Source organism: Neomonachus schauinslandi, chromosome 11 (assembly GCF_002201575.2).
Source record: "Neomonachus schauinslandi chromosome 11, ASM220157v2, whole genome shotgun sequence".
In the NCBI taxonomy this organism is placed as follows: domain Eukaryota; kingdom Metazoa; phylum Chordata; class Mammalia; order Carnivora; family Phocidae; genus Neomonachus; species Neomonachus schauinslandi.
In genome coordinates this window covers 38,993,492-39,008,306 of record NC_058413.1, presented here as the reverse complement: position 1 = coordinate 39,008,306, position 14,815 = coordinate 38,993,492, and the positions used below count along the sequence as shown (strand labels likewise).

Here is a 14,815-nt window from a genome sequence, read left to right as displayed (position 1 = left end):
GGGGGGGTGGGGGTAGGGGCAGGGGGAGAGGGAGAGAGAGAGAATCCCAAGCAGATGTCCCCATTGAGTATGAAGGCTGAGTGTGGAGCCTGATACGGGTCTCAATCCCACAACCCTGAGATCATGACCTGAGCTGAAATCAAGAGTCAGACGCTTAACTGAGCCACCCAGGCACCCCTAAACTTAATATTTAATACAAACTAAAGAATATATACATATGTGTATACACACACACACACACAAATATACACTAATTCTGAAGAATAAACACCCATGCATCAACCTGCTCACACATGATCCAGAATAGTAATGTCCAACAAAACTTTCTGCCATGATGGAAAAGATCTATATGTGAGGGATCTAATATAGTAGCCACAAGCCACATGTGCCTACTGACAATTAAAATGTGGCTGGTGTGACTGAGAAACTCAATTTTTAATTTTATCCAATTCTGACAAATAGCCACTTGTGGCTACTGGATATTCTATTAGACAGCACAGACCCCTCCAATACCATTACATCTGTCTGAATGCCCCTCTCACCCATTCAACTGCCTCCCTTTAAAATGTATTTACATTCCTCTGCTTTCATCTTCTGGTTTTATCACACATGCGTGTGTATCCCTAAACAACACACTATTGCTTGTTTAGTTGTTGTTTAATTTTAATTTTGTTGGCTTTATAAAATTATAATTTTGCATCTAACTTCCAATTTTTTTCACTCAATATAATGTTTCTAAGATTCGTTTGTATTGTGGCATGTTGCAGCTCATTTTCACTGCCACACAGTAATGTTTTCCATTGTGTGAATATACAACAAATTATCCTTCTTTCTGTTAATGCACATTTGGGTTGTTTCTAATTTTTAGTTATAGATAATTCTGCAAATGTCTGTTGCTTCATATACTATGAGTTCTCTATGGTATCTGCCTAGATGTAGAAGGGATATAAATCACACATAATCAAATTAACAAGGCCAAATTGTTCTCCAAAATGGTTGAATAACCATTTAACCACCAGCAGTGTTTAAAAGTCCCATTCATCCACATCCTCCACATCATTTCAAATTATCTTAATTCATGCTAATCTAATGAGGGAAAAATTATAAAGTTCTTTTTCTACTCTCAACTTTAACATTTCTTCCCACCGAACAAATAGATCATGCTCCCCTCATTAAAAAACTTGATAGAGAGGTTCTGTGAAGAGGAGACACAAAGGGTGTAGTCGTAAGCATGATACTTCTCTTCCTACAAAATTTATACCTGTCACAATAGATAAAATCATTCAGATCAATTAAATAAACACGTTCAGTCATGAGGCTTCATAACCTCGCACAGATGTGCAAATTGCCCCAACTAAGACAAATCCAAAAAAAATGGCATGCATGTATGGTTTCTGCATGGAGAAGTCTTAAAGAAGCATTAAGAATCACTTAATTAGAAAGCCAGCGAAAGAGGGGTTGCCTCAGAATGTACACTGGTGGGAAATCAGAGCCTGGACCAAGAGCCCGGACTAACCTGGAAACTGGTGCTAGTCATGCCCCAGAAATGTAGGTTAGACTTCTGGGTCAGGCCTCCCGCTCAACCTTTCAAACATTAAGAGGATCTCTTCTGGGCCTGCAAGCCCCGTTTTCATTCCTATATCTACTCAAGTCACTAATTCACTGCACACTGATTTAGCCCCTCCGCTGTGGTGAGGCACAGTGCTAGGGAAGGGAACACAACAGCACCGTCTCTGCGGTTGAGTACACCGCATGAGTAAATAAATCATTGTAAATAAAATAATTACTCCACAACGTGATAATCCAGACTTCTGAAAGCAAGCAGAGCGAGGGGCGTGATTCCATCCTGCAGGGAGTGACATCTGAGTTGAGTCTCAGAAGAAAGAGATTGCAAGTCAAGAAAAAAGGGGCAGGCCGTAGCAGCAGAGAGAAAGGCGTGGTTAAAGGCACAGGCGAGTGCTGGGAGCTGTTTGAGAACCAGAGACGCTGGTGGCGTGAGAAAGTCTCCCTCCCGGTGGAGGCCGCGGGCCTCGGAGTCGTGGGCGGAGCCACAGGCCCCGCCCTGGGACTGAGGACTCGAGAGGGAGAGACCCGCAGCCTCCCGGTGGCCACTCCCCGCAGCCGGCTTCAGGCCAGCCCGCCTCCGCTCCAAACCCCGGGACGAGCCGGGGAAACGCCTTGACGAGGCAGCCCGGCCCCGACACCCCGGCGCCCCAGACCCGGCCCGGCGGGCTGCCCGTACCTTGCCCAGTAGCCGTCTGAGACCCTCGCAGTCGAACTCCATCTCCATCCACGTCCCGGAGCCAGGTTCTGCGACTCCAGCCCGTGGACCTCCCTCCGGGCCCACCCCTGGACGGAGGCCGCCGAGGTCCAAGCCTCCCGAGCGGTCCAAGGCCACGCCCCTTCCCAGGCTCGAAAGTCCGCCCGCGTCCAACGCCCAGGCTCAGCGGCAGCTCCGCCCGCGAGTCGGACCAGCGCCCCAGAGTGGACCCTGAGCGCGGTCGGAAAAGCGTTAGCGCCCCGGGGCCAAGACCCGGCTTGCTGGAAGGAAACTTGGGGACATCTGTAAGGAGAGGAATAGGAAGGACCCGAGGAGAAGCAGTAAAGGAGGTAGAAGCAACTCGCGCTGTTTTGGAAGAGAGTTTCTAGAAGGGTGTGTTAAATTCAGCAGAGTATCGAGAAAGATCAAGACCAAAAATTATCGTTAGATTTAGGAAGGAAGAGGTAACGGGACTTCAAAAGCAAATTTTCAGGGAGCTAGAAAGGGAAAATGGAGTCAGAAGGAGCATTGTCGAAAAACTGGGAGATTGTGAGGGTTGGTGCAGCATGCCGGGAGGAGTTGCCTTTTTTTTTTTTTTTTTAAAGGAGGGGCGCCATAACTGTTGGTGGCACAGAGAGGGAAAAGCTAGGGCAGAAAAAGAGTTTGAGAACAAGAGAAGAGGTAGATTGGTGGATAAGATCATCCACATAGAGAAGACGAAGAAATGCAATTTGCTGGCTTTGTCTGGTCTCCTTGACTTGTGATTTACTTACTTGCTTTATCCCTGATTTGGGCCACTGGGCTTAAAAAGTCGCAGAAGATGGATATTGTAACTGTCAGGAGGATGGGTAAGCAAGACGATGATTGTATTTACAGGGAGAGCCAGAGGCAGGAATGCTGTGACTCAATTAGAAGAAAATAGAGGCTGGAAAGGGTATTTATTCATTCAGCAAACTTTTGTTGAGCATTGACTATTTGCTAGATCTTTTTCTAGGTCTGAGGATACAGCAGTGAACAAAATAGACAAAAATATTGGTTGTCCTAAGGCTGTCATTCTTTTATTAGGAGGAGAGCAAAACAATACGTATAGTAAATAAATAAATTAGATCATATGCTGGAAGGTAATTAAGTGTTGTGGGGAATAAATTTTTAAAAGGCAGGATAAGGAGATCAGGGTAGGTCTCCTTGAGAGGTGAGAGATTAAGTGTTCTATATTAGAGGGCATTCAAAGCAAAGTCCTAAGACAGGTGTGAGCTCAAAACGGCCAACTGTGGCTGGAGTAGAATGAAGTAAGAGGTGAGGAAACAGAAGTAGGCTAAGTCAGAGAAATAAGGGAGAAACAGATGGGTTAGGGCAGTGATTCTTGCAGTGTGGCCCCCAGACTAACAGCCTCAGCATCACCTGGAACTTGGGAGAAGTACAGATTCTAAGACCCAATCCCCAGACTTACAGAGTCAGAAACTCTGGGGGAGGGGTGGTTCAAGTGATCATTTTTGACAAACCTGGTGATTCTAATGCATGGTGAAGTCTGAGAATCACTGTGGGGCCTTTGTAGACATTTGGGACTCTGGCTTGTCAATGCTGTCCAGCCAGAAGAGCATCAGGAACACTCACCCTTAAATAAGTTGGGTTGATTACTCTTTGCAGTGAGGGAGCAGATGCTGTGGAGAACCACTGGGACTGCTCAGTCCAGGAGTATGAGAAAGACCTATTATAGGATTGGGGCTTTGGGTGACTTGGGGGAGGGTTTAATGAAGTGAAACTTCACTTTGGATTGGGTGCTGTCAGAAAGCAGAGACAGTTCTGTGATTGGATAGCTCAATAAATATCTCTACAATGGGCAAACTAGAGCAAGGATAAAGCAGTAATTGGTAAAGAAGAAGCAGTCACTCATATTAGCAGAGAGAAGAGGATGTTCGGTATTTCATGGGCTGCACAGGGACCTTTGGTTTGTCTCTGCTTAGACAAAATTATGAATTGGCCTTATTTGGTCTCATTTTATCATGGTCTGAGTGACCCTGTCTGGTGTTTGTGTTCTGTGAGGTTGTTTTATCCAGCAGGAGAATAACATAGCTTAGCCGTGAGTGCCGGGTCAACTTCTAACAACATGGAGACCTTCCTGGCTGGGTCAGACCAGTTCCCAGATTTTGGGGGCTGCTTTTTTCTTTTTCAGGCTTTTACTCTGAGAGAAACAGGAAGCCACTGGAAGGTTTTGAACGGAGAAGTAATGTGACTGAGTCTTAAAAGAATAGGTCTGACTGCTGCCTTGTAGAGACTGGATGTGGGGCGAGAGAGGGAGCCAGGAGAGAAGGTAGGAGGGGAGAAGATTGAAAGATAAGAGGCCTCCGAGAGCACCTCAGGTGGATAAACAAACCTAGGAAATGATGGGACTTCCAGGGCCTCTAAGATCTAACAGACCCTGTCAGAAATCCAGTAATCAAGGAAAAGACACCACGTTAGAAGTGAGGCCTGAGCAAGGTTCTTCAATATTTGATGGAAGAACCATTTATGGAAGATGTCTTCCATCCAAACAGCTCATTCTCTTCTGGTTTAGTCACTACGAATGACTTATAGGCCCTATGAACACTTTATGCCTGTGTGTGTGTGTGTATGTGTGTGTGTGTGTGTGTGTGTTTGTAGCCATCATTTCCTGTGTGGAAGGTACGTTGCTTAGAGTTTTATGTGCTTTATCACAGTTAATCTTCTCAGAACCCTATGACCTAGATAGATCATTCTACTGGCGAGGAAACTGAGGTTTGGGGTTGTATTACCTATTTCCTTGTTTCTGAGATCCTGGTGAGTAAGAGATATATTATTGACAAAGTTTTGGGAGAGAAAAGGTTACAAAATTAAATATAAATACCAATTTTAATACTTACATCTATTTGAAAAGAGCTGAAATGTGAAAAAGTATGCACCTTAAAATAGAGGATATATGGTATAATTGGCTCCATTTTACAGATAGGGAAACCAAGACTCAGCAAGGTTAAATTGTTGCAGAAGGTGGTGTCAGAGACCATGTTCCTTCTCTGTGCATTTTGCTGCTTCCCTGTGTGTGAAGTTGTGATTAGCATCCACATCCAGAATTTGGCACTATTTCATCCTGTAATCTAACCAGGCTGAAATATTCATTTTTCCCCAAGCATGTCATGTCTTCTGTGCTTCATGCCTTAATGCCCTACCTGGGATATTTTATTGTACCGGACTACTTCCATCTCTTCCCCTCTTTCTGTCCCCAAAGACTGTAAGGTCCTGACAGATAGCTGTCAAATCTCATTTATATCTGTATTCCCAGTGCCTAGCATGCTTGAATTTATGCATGTCTTCATTCTTCTGATATTTGGTAAGTTTGCTGAATGAATGGTGTAAGGTGACCAAAGCCATAGGGAGAAGATGGTATAGTGTACTAGTTCTCAGCCTTATTAGAGTTGCAGACTTTAAAAAAAAATCTGTTGGAAGATACAGACCTGTTCTAGAAAAATGTACATGCCAACATATGCAGTCCATTTTGTGTCCAATTTCAGGAATGTTCAGGGATCCACTGAAGCCCATCCTTGCACCCTGGTTTAAGAAACTCAAATGTAGTCCGTGAGAGCACAATTTGCTACAACTTTTGGGCGAAGTAATCTGACATACCTTTGACTCTATAACCCTACTTTTGGAAATTTGTCTTACCGAAATAAAAGTACCCAAGACACAGGTACAAAGATGTTAATTTAAAAAAAAAGATCCCCAAACTAAGAAATGGGGAAAGTGTATATTCTGCATCTTTGTTTGCAGCTTGAGAAAAGTCACAAGAATGGCTTGTTTAAAATAGGAATTTTTTTCTTGGGGCTCTGCTTCTGACTCTGTTTACACTCTTTGCTTTCATAGTTATTGGTCTTGTCAGACATACTGTTCAGGGATGAAACCCCTGGTATTCCAAATATCAGACACATGTGTCCTTATCATTTACTTCTCTTTTCCCCCATTTCTTTATTGTGGTAAAACACACATAACGTACAATTTACCATCGTAACCATTTTTGAATGTACAGTTCACTGGCATTAAATACATTCATAATGTTGCCCGCCATCTCTACCACCCATCTCCATAGTGCTTTTCATCTTTTAAAACTAAAACTCTATATCTATTAAATAATACCTTCCTACTCTTTCCTCTTCCCAGCCCCTGGCGACTCACCACTCTATTTTCTGTCTCTCTGATTTTGACATCTCTAAGTACCTCACCAATGGAATAGAATAGATATCCCAGAAATAAATCCTTGCATTCATGGTCATATGATTTTTTACAAGAGTGCCAAGACCATTCAATGGGGGAAAGGCCAGTCTTTTCAACAAATGGTACTGGGAAAACTGGATATCCAGATGCAAGAATGAATGGGACTCTTATCTAACACCATATACAAAAATTAACTCAAAATGGATCATAGACCTCAGTGTAAGACCTGAAACAATGCAACTTTTAGAAGGAAACATAGGAAAAAACTTCATGACATCGGACTTGGCAGTGATTTCTTGGATATGACACCAAGGCATAGGCAACAAAAGAAAAAAAATAAGTAAATTAGTCCTCATGAAAATTTTAAAAATATGTGCATCAAAAACCAGTATCCTTTACTTAGATGTATGGAGCTTATGTTGTTGTTCATTGACTGACAGCGTATGCTGCATCTCAGGCGATCCTGCCACAGACATCCTTTGTCTTTTGAAAGACATCCTTTGTCCTTATGAAATGAAATTATAAGCTTTCTTTTCTTACACTAGTTCTTTTTTTGGAAGGATTTGATCTAGCCTCTCCATTTTCATGCTCTATCTGAACTGGCATCCTCTTTTTGTCGTCTTGCGGCTTTCCTGGTTAACAAGTAAAAACCTGGCAATCCTCAGAAGAAATTTTCTAAGAAATTTTGTTTAACAATCACAGCATTGTTTATGGTGATAAAAAATGGGAGAAAACCTAAATGCACATTGTGCCGTTTATGAACTCATTGTCCTTCAGCTCTGAATCCACCATTCACTGCTTGCTCTGCTGTAATGGACCTTGTAAACCTTTTTTCCTTGCTAGTGGGCATAATGTTAAGTTTTAGCAATAGAGGGCTTTGGGGAGCTACTGTAGGAGGAAGAAACTTCTCTTCCTGGTTCCACTGTGCCTTTGTTTCTCCTGGTTCTGCTCTGCGGCTGCCAGTGGCACGTGGGGGCTATCCAGTGGTGCTCACCCCTGTTGACTTTCAGTGGCCTCTCTATGGACTGTTTTCCATTGAGTTTCAATGGCGTCCCTGCCACTGAACAGTTTGCCTTGAGTTCTACCACCAGCACCTCACGGGGTAGCTTCCTGGTATATTCTGCTGGCAGATTCTCAGCAGTGATCAGTGAGCCTCCCAGAAGCCCCTCTGGAGACTTCCTGGCAAATTTCACCAGCATCTAGTGATTCTCTAATTGTCAGGTCTGGCCTGCAGCTGATTGGATTTCTCTACCATCCAGTCGGTGATGGCCACCACTTCTTCAACCAGTTTTGGATCTCAGCTCCGGAGGGGAGGGACTCTTACAAGTTTGTTTCTCCCTTGGGTGCTTTGCCTCAGCCTTCGAGGTGGTAACTGCTCCCTGTATGTGCTGTTTCTGTGTAGGTAGAGCTTTCTGCCTTTTCCTTAGTTAATGTCTTGTTCCTAGTTAATAATTCTCTTTATTAAACTTTCTCTGTTGAAATTACTGTGTGGTTTCCATCTCTTGACTGATATAGTCATCGTTAGGAGAAAGAGGAAATAAATGTGGACTGTTACGCAGAAATTAAAAAAGGATAAGTTGGATTCCTTTGCATTCTGCCTAGGAAGGATCAACTGCTACAGGAGTCGCCTTCTCTCCATAAACAAGTAGAAAACTGTGCAAAATATATGAAATGATTGTTTTCAGATCTTGCACAAGCAGCAGCACAAGCCTATGAACTTTGAGAGACAGGAAATAAAGGAGATGAGCCTTACAATTGCCCCAGCCTACTGTCCGGAAGTGGTTTTCAGACTGCAGCACAATGGGGCTACCCAAACCAAGATTAGTCTTGCTGAGTTGTAAAGAAAGATAGCAGAATACAAAGGAGGCCAGAGTACCAGGAATTTGCAGGATGGGGTCCTGGAGAAAAAGGGGTTCCACAGAGAGAGAACTCTGGAGATCTCCGTAGGGGTAGGGGTCCTTGTAAGTCTTTGGCTGAGTTTGTCTGTGCATACGAAAACTCCATGAGGCCAGGACAGGAACCACCCAGAAACAGCAGGCCAAACACTTCTTGGAGCTCTCAAAAGGGCTAGGAGTTGTGGAAAATTCCACAGATTTGAAAGACTGAACACAATAGGCATCAGAGAGAGTGCCCAGTGGGCATCAGAATGGTCATAGCTCAGTGATGGGGATAATTATCCTCAGAGTAAAAGCTGCTCTTTGCCTACCATTACAAATCTTAAAACAAGCCTCTGAAGAATCAAACTGATACCAAACATCCTGGAAAAAACCCCACACTACTGAAAGGAATATAGCCAAGTCCAGCAGACAGCCTTGTAAAATTCACCATGTTGACATCCAACCAAAAGTTACCAGGCATTCAAAGAAGTAGGAAAATATCACCCATAACAAAAAGAAAAATCAACCATCAAAACAACTCCAGAAATGATAGAGATGGTAGATAATGTGGATGGAGTCCTTAAAATGTTTATTATCAATCTTATAAAAATGCTCAAAGATGCAAAGGGAAACATGAACATGATGTGGAAAAAAATGAATTTTTTAAAAGACAAATTGAACTTGAAGAGATGAAAAAATACAATGTCAAATGAAAAATTCACTGTATGGGATTCACAGAAGATTAGACACTATAGGGGAAAGATGAGTGAACTTGAAAAAGAAAGCAATGGAAACTATCCAAAATGAAACACAGAGAGAGACAAAGACTCAAAAATGAACAGGGCCACAGCAAGCTGTGGGACATGTTCACACTGGTTACTGGTCTCGCATGTAATGGAGGTCATAGAGAGGGGCAGGGAGGCAGAAAAAATACTTGAAGAAATATTAGGCAGATATTTTCCCAATTTGATGAAAACCATAAACCCACAGTTCCAAGAAGCTCATTGAACTCCAAATAGAAGAAACATGCAGAAAATTACACAGGCACAGGAAAGTAAAATTGCTGAGAACTAGTGATAAAGGTTTTTTTAACAGGCACATGATTCAAATACCCCTGCTGGGATTTACCCTAGAGAAACTAAAACTACGTTCACACAAAAAACTGTACCCAAAGACTTATAATAATCCAAACTCATAATAACCCAAACTGGAAACAACCCAAATGTTCCTTGACAGGTAAATTGATAAACTGCAATGTCCACGCAGTGGGCCATATGTTCATTCAATAAAACAGGACAAACTACTGTACAACATGGATGAATCTTAAAAGCATTGTGTTAAGTGAAAGAAGCCAGTGAGTGAGCCTATAACTCTCTTTATATGAAGTTCTGGAAAATGCAAAAGCAGATAAATGGTTTCCAGGGGGGCGGGGAATTCAAGGGAGGAGACCTATTGCAAAGGGGCACAGGGAGCTTTTTGAGATGATTGAAATTTTTCTCTCTCTTGATGGTGGTGGTAGTTACGAGATTGACACATTTTTCAAAACTCATCAACTGCACACTAAAAAGGAGTGAATTTTATCATATGTGATTTATACCTCAATAAAGCTTATTATTAAAAAAAAAAGGAATGTGTTTAGATTTTTTTGTCCATTGACCCAGGAGGATGTCCATGATGTATTGTTGTTAACAGGAGAAAAGCAAGGTGCATAGTAGCATAGATACTATGATCACCGTTAATAAAGCAACACTGAAAAGAAGCCCTCTATATCCCTCTATATGTGTACTGATGTTTGCAAGCTCATGGAGGATTCTTTGGCGGAAGGGTACACACCAGGCTTGGGTACCTCATGGGGATGGGAATTGAGGAGAAAAAGAGGGGAGATTGTTAAATTTTTCTTATATGTGTGCAGGTGGGTTCATGTTTTACCATGAGCACCTATTATTTTCATCATTAAAACAAGTAATGAAAATAAAGGGGATATCAAAATAACACATAGGGACATGTGTCTGTAGAAAGAATTCTGGTGGAGGGAAGGGTCCATTGTGACAGTACAGGGAGGTCAAAGGGATGAGGATGAGGTCATTAGACTTGACAAAAAGGAGATCTTTGGTAACATCTGAGAGCATCTAAGTAGTGGCGTGGAGGCCAGAAGTCAGAATGTGATATATGGAAGAAAGGTAGAGATTGGGAAGAAAGGCTTTAAGTGTGGACCACTTGTTTAAGCAGTCCGGTCATAAAAGGAAAGGAAAGGACTTCTTGTGGCTTCTCGAGGCCACGAGAGGAGAACCAGCAGAGTTACTGACCAAAGATATTGAAGAATGGTATAAAATGGTGGTGACAGAGCTCTTGAGATGATGAGGGAGTTGGAGGGACAGAAATAAGAGATGTCTCATTTCCTTAGAATTCAGTTTATTCCATTCACACCCTTCCCGATCCCTGTCTGTAGTCTAAGGAGCCCAGCTTCCTAACGGGTAGCTGGGCTCTGAGTCCTGGCCCTGATCTGGAGCATCAGCCTTGTGACCTAGTTTAAGTCACTTAGGCTCTCTACGCTTCAGTCTTCTTAGTAAATGGGCTTGATAATAGTACCTACTTTGTATTGTTGCTATGAGAGAATGCATACAAAAAGCTTAGTTTGCTGCTCAGCTACTGGTCTGGGGGCAGTCTCTCTGACATGTGAGTCTGGGCCATGTGACCAATGATGTCACAATGCCCTACTAGACTCTCAACTTCTCCACTAGGGCGTTGTGGATCCTTTGGAGCCAAGGACTGGAACTGACATGCAAGACCTCTACCAACTGAGGGTTTCATGAGCACACTCCTTTGCCAAGATCTCCGTGAATAGTCTTTCACTGTGCAGTTGTGTCTTAGACATTGTTTTACTTGTTGTCATGATCGTGCTTGGCTGGATGCTTTTTGTTGGACTTGCATGTTATATGGGCGCATTTCCGGAGTTCATGGTAAGTAATGACCCTGCCTGTGAGTCCCTAGTAGTAGTCAGTCCTGGCTCTGGCTCCCCTTCCCAGCTGGGATTTCCCATCAAAGGGGAAGGATAGTTGAGGTCGCACCAATTAGAGGTCATGATGCAATGGGAACAAAGTTAGTTTCCCAGGCTACTTCTCATCCCCTTGGGATAGCTTTAAGTTCCACCTGCCCCTTGGCTACATAACAGCATTTATCTCAAAGCATTATGGAGTTTATAAGGGGTCTGCTGGAGAGGGGGGGTTTCAGGCCAAGTAGATGAGTGGTCGCTGGTGGGAAAGGGAATGTGGTCATTGGCGGGACCTCCCAACAGCCCTTGCAGTCATACAGAGGCTGTTACCTACTAGGCCAACAAAGAGAACCACTTCTGCCTTTAAATTTCTTTCTGACTCAGCCTCCAACTCTGAAGTGGAAAGAGAAGTGGCCTGTTCAGGAGAACAAGACGCGACTGAGGAGCTGGACTTTGGATGAAGACCCACAGCTCTGAGTGAGTGGTCAGGTTTGCTGGACTCAACTCCTCCCTTTCCAGAGAATGCGGCAACACCCTGAAATCTCAGTGGAGAGTTTATTTCCCCCTGGGAAACAATCAGCTGTCAAAGGGGAAGTGGTTGGAGGTATGCGGTGGGGGAAGAAGACGGCAAGCCCTGCTTTGGGCAGCAGGCCAAGTTCCAAGATTGGTTAAGCACATCTCCTAGGTATTCTTTTCATTCCCGTCTATTAACTTCTTTTCTCACAAACTATAAGAAGTTGGGTGAGTATTTTCAGCATCCTTTTGGCAGATCCCAAGACTGGAGTTACCGTGAATGAGTTCAAGCCCTCACTTTGCTCCTCACTCTGTGACCTTGGGAAGGTTGAATCTCTCTAAACTTCACTTTCTTCATCTGCCCAATGGAGATAGCTCAGTATCTTACTATTCTTGGGAGGATTGCATTTGGGAATTCATGTCAAGCATTTGATGCAAAGCATTTACTAAATGCTTACTTAACAACTAAGCAAAATAATGAACTGGACAACAAAGATTTACTGGTGACAACAACCTCAACTATTTACCCAAGGCCATACAGACCAACTCGTTTATGAAGCTGGGATGCAAGCCTAGGTCTCTGGACCTAATAGCCTCTTACACTCATTCCACTACACCAGCCTGCCTCTAGGAAACATGAATACAGTCTCCTTTTAGCAAACATCTCCTGGGGTTCTCACATCCCACTCCCTTTCATTCAGACCTGTTTTTTCAAAGATGTTCCCACTGTTAAAGAAACTTAAAGTCTTAGTAATAAGCCGGTTACAGAAGCAGGTTTTCTGGGAAGCTGCTCTGGACAGCAGGGGCATCAAGTCCCAACCCCAGCGATACTAAGAACAAGGCATGAGGGTTCTTTTTTTTCTCTCCACCTGCCTCAGAATGTCTGTATGAGTATTGACCCAACTCAGACCTTTGTGGGGGTGGGGTTGTGGATGGAGGCACTGGGCACTTGCTTAGCTGAGCCACCTGATCCTGACCAAACCACTGAAACTGTTCTGCGCCTCAGGTTCTCCAACTGTGAAATGAGCATAACAGCCCATCTTCCTTCTCTTCCCTTTCCAGGGAGGTTGTGAGGAAGCATACCCTGCATAATGAGGGTTTAACTGTGGTGTTTCAAAAAATGCAAGATTTTTCTTTTTCAAATAGCCTAGCAATAGTATATAAAGTAATTGCTCACAGCATGCCTAGCCAATCGTCCCAATTAACCCAGGATATTTTTTGTTTTGTTTTGTTTTTTGCATAGCGATGCTTTTTGCATCTGATTGCATAAAACCAATAGTTAATATTTTGATAGGTGATGAGTTAATAAAGATGTGATGCTGGCTAAATCCTAACCACGTAGGGTCACCAGTGAACAGGGCCCTTCTGTTAGGGTTCTTTGGCCCCAACAGGCCAGGCATCCTGGCCAACTGTCCCATAGCTACTCACTCTGACTGGTTCCCCCAAGGTCACAAGAGCTGATGTCACAATTGGTGTCTGAGCTCTGCCCCCCAAAATGGCCATGGCGAGCCATTGCAGTTCAGACTAGGCCACAAAGCTCTCCAGCCAGGAGCTGACATGCTGGGCGATCCACCCTCTGGTCTTGAATGAAGACAGCCCAGTTCCCAGGGCTCAGGAGATAGAACACCACACCTTTCAGAACCACCCATTTTCCCCAGCACACACCACCAGCTGAGCAAGAAGCCCCACGATGATTGTTATCTTATGGTTGCTTCTCATTGCAGGAACCATGTGGAAGGGATATAAGTATCCCCCAGGAGGGGTAAGTATGCTTTCAACTTTGTTCTCTATTCCTACTTTGGAATGTATTCCCCCAGATCAATGAGCTAAGCATCAAAATCCAACTCTAGTAACTTTAGAAACAAATAGTCTTTTCTTTATTAAGAAAGTGGTTGTAGCTTACATACTTCTATTATCATTCACTATCTGAGAGTTCCCTCTGTCTTTCATGTCTTTCTTTTATACATATTTTCCTAAGAGTCTTTAGTCTTACATTCTTCAGTTTCAAAGAACCTAGAGGTGTAGAGGTATAGATATCTTAGGCCCAGAGTCAAAGCTGTCTGACATGGGTGACCTTGTCTGGTGCTCAGGGGGCCATTTTGTGGGCTCAGGCTTCAGTACCATTTCTTAAATCAGCTCACACCAGCAACCCAGACCTAACTCGCCCTCCTTGAGTAAACGGTGGTTGATAAAGTGGTTCTGGTGCTAGAGATCTTCCTCTCTTCCTGTTAGGCCTTGGATATTTGTTCTTTTTTGGCCTCTTGTCACCTCCCCCATGGCTACACCCCTCTGGCAACTGGGATCAGAGGCATTAAGAGGCAGAATTGGACAGCAAGGAGGGCAATTGCCTCATCCCCACACCCCAGCAAACACTAGGTAAGGCCCACCTGACATACTTTTCTCCCCCCCCAGACCCCGGTGGAAATAAGCAAAGATGATCCTGGTGAAGTAATGCAGCTCTGAAGCTCACCTGACCAGCTGTACAGTTCCTGTTGTTGGTTTCACATAAAGTAATTGCACATTATTTTGTCACATTTTATGTAAAAAGTTACCGTATTTTTTAAGATGAAGACTTGGTATTCTGTTAGCTCGAAACAGGGAGATGAAGGGTGGGGAGGTAGTTGGGGTGGATGAATGTGATTGGGTCCCCTACATTTCAGTCTCTAAGACTGGTATTAAGATTAAGATACCTCATTCAATTTGCCCCCTATTTTGTATCCTTAAGGATAGAAATTCTCTAAAGTTCCTTAGACCTAGTTCCCAAGTATAGGCTTTCTCCTGCGTCCAGCATTGAAAAAATGTTACAGAAAAGGCTATTACAGCAACTCTAAGCCTATCCTTTGGGGATACTTCTCTGTGGCCTTTTCACAGCTATTATCAAGAACCTAAGGCTTACACTGTGTGAGGAAAGGGCTGCATTTTAATATTTGGTGCTTAATTATACATTATTTT

At 43.4% G+C, this 14,815-nt stretch overlaps 2 protein-coding genes across 4 annotated transcripts in view; one reads left to right on the top strand and one right to left on the bottom strand.

Annotated features, from left to right (window-relative positions):
* UEVLD (UEV and lactate/malate dehyrogenase domains) overlaps positions 1–2,361 on the bottom strand; it is a 45,199-nt gene extending 42,838 nt beyond the window's left edge. For 2 of the 3 annotated variants that reach the window (XM_021685838.1, XM_044919323.1), the window contains exon 1: positions 2,243–2,361. In XM_021685838.1, coding sequence (XP_021541513.1) covers positions 2,243–2,290 — 48 coding nt within the window. In that variant the 5' untranslated portion in view covers positions 2,291–2,361. Of the gene's footprint in view, positions 1–1,787; positions 1,868–2,242 lie in introns of those variants that run through there. The other variant, XM_021685837.1, reaches the window with a different exon arrangement.
* Positions 2,362–2,556: 195 nt separating this feature from the next.
* Positions 2,557–14,512, top strand: SPTY2D1OS (SPTY2D1 opposite strand). Its single transcript, XM_044919439.1, has 5 exons — positions 2,557–2,610; positions 11,100–11,318; positions 11,735–11,827; positions 13,588–13,625; positions 14,276–14,512. Exons 2-3 carry the CDS (start codon positions 11,250–11,252, stop codon positions 11,825–11,827), a joined length of 162 nt encoding a protein of 53 aa, XP_044775374.1. The 5' UTR covers positions 2,557–2,610; positions 11,100–11,249; the 3' UTR covers positions 13,588–13,625; positions 14,276–14,512.
* Positions 14,513–14,815: the final 303 nt, after the last annotated feature.

Coding starts and splice junctions, on each gene's coding strand:
- SPTY2D1OS (XM_044919439.1), top strand. CDS start 11,250: ATGATCGTGCTTGGCTGGATGCTTTTTGTTGGACTTGCATGTTATATG. Junction 11,319..11,734: donor GCGCATTTCCGGAGTTCATG/GTAAGTAATGAC, acceptor TTTCTGACTCAG/CCTCCAACTCTGAAGTGGAA.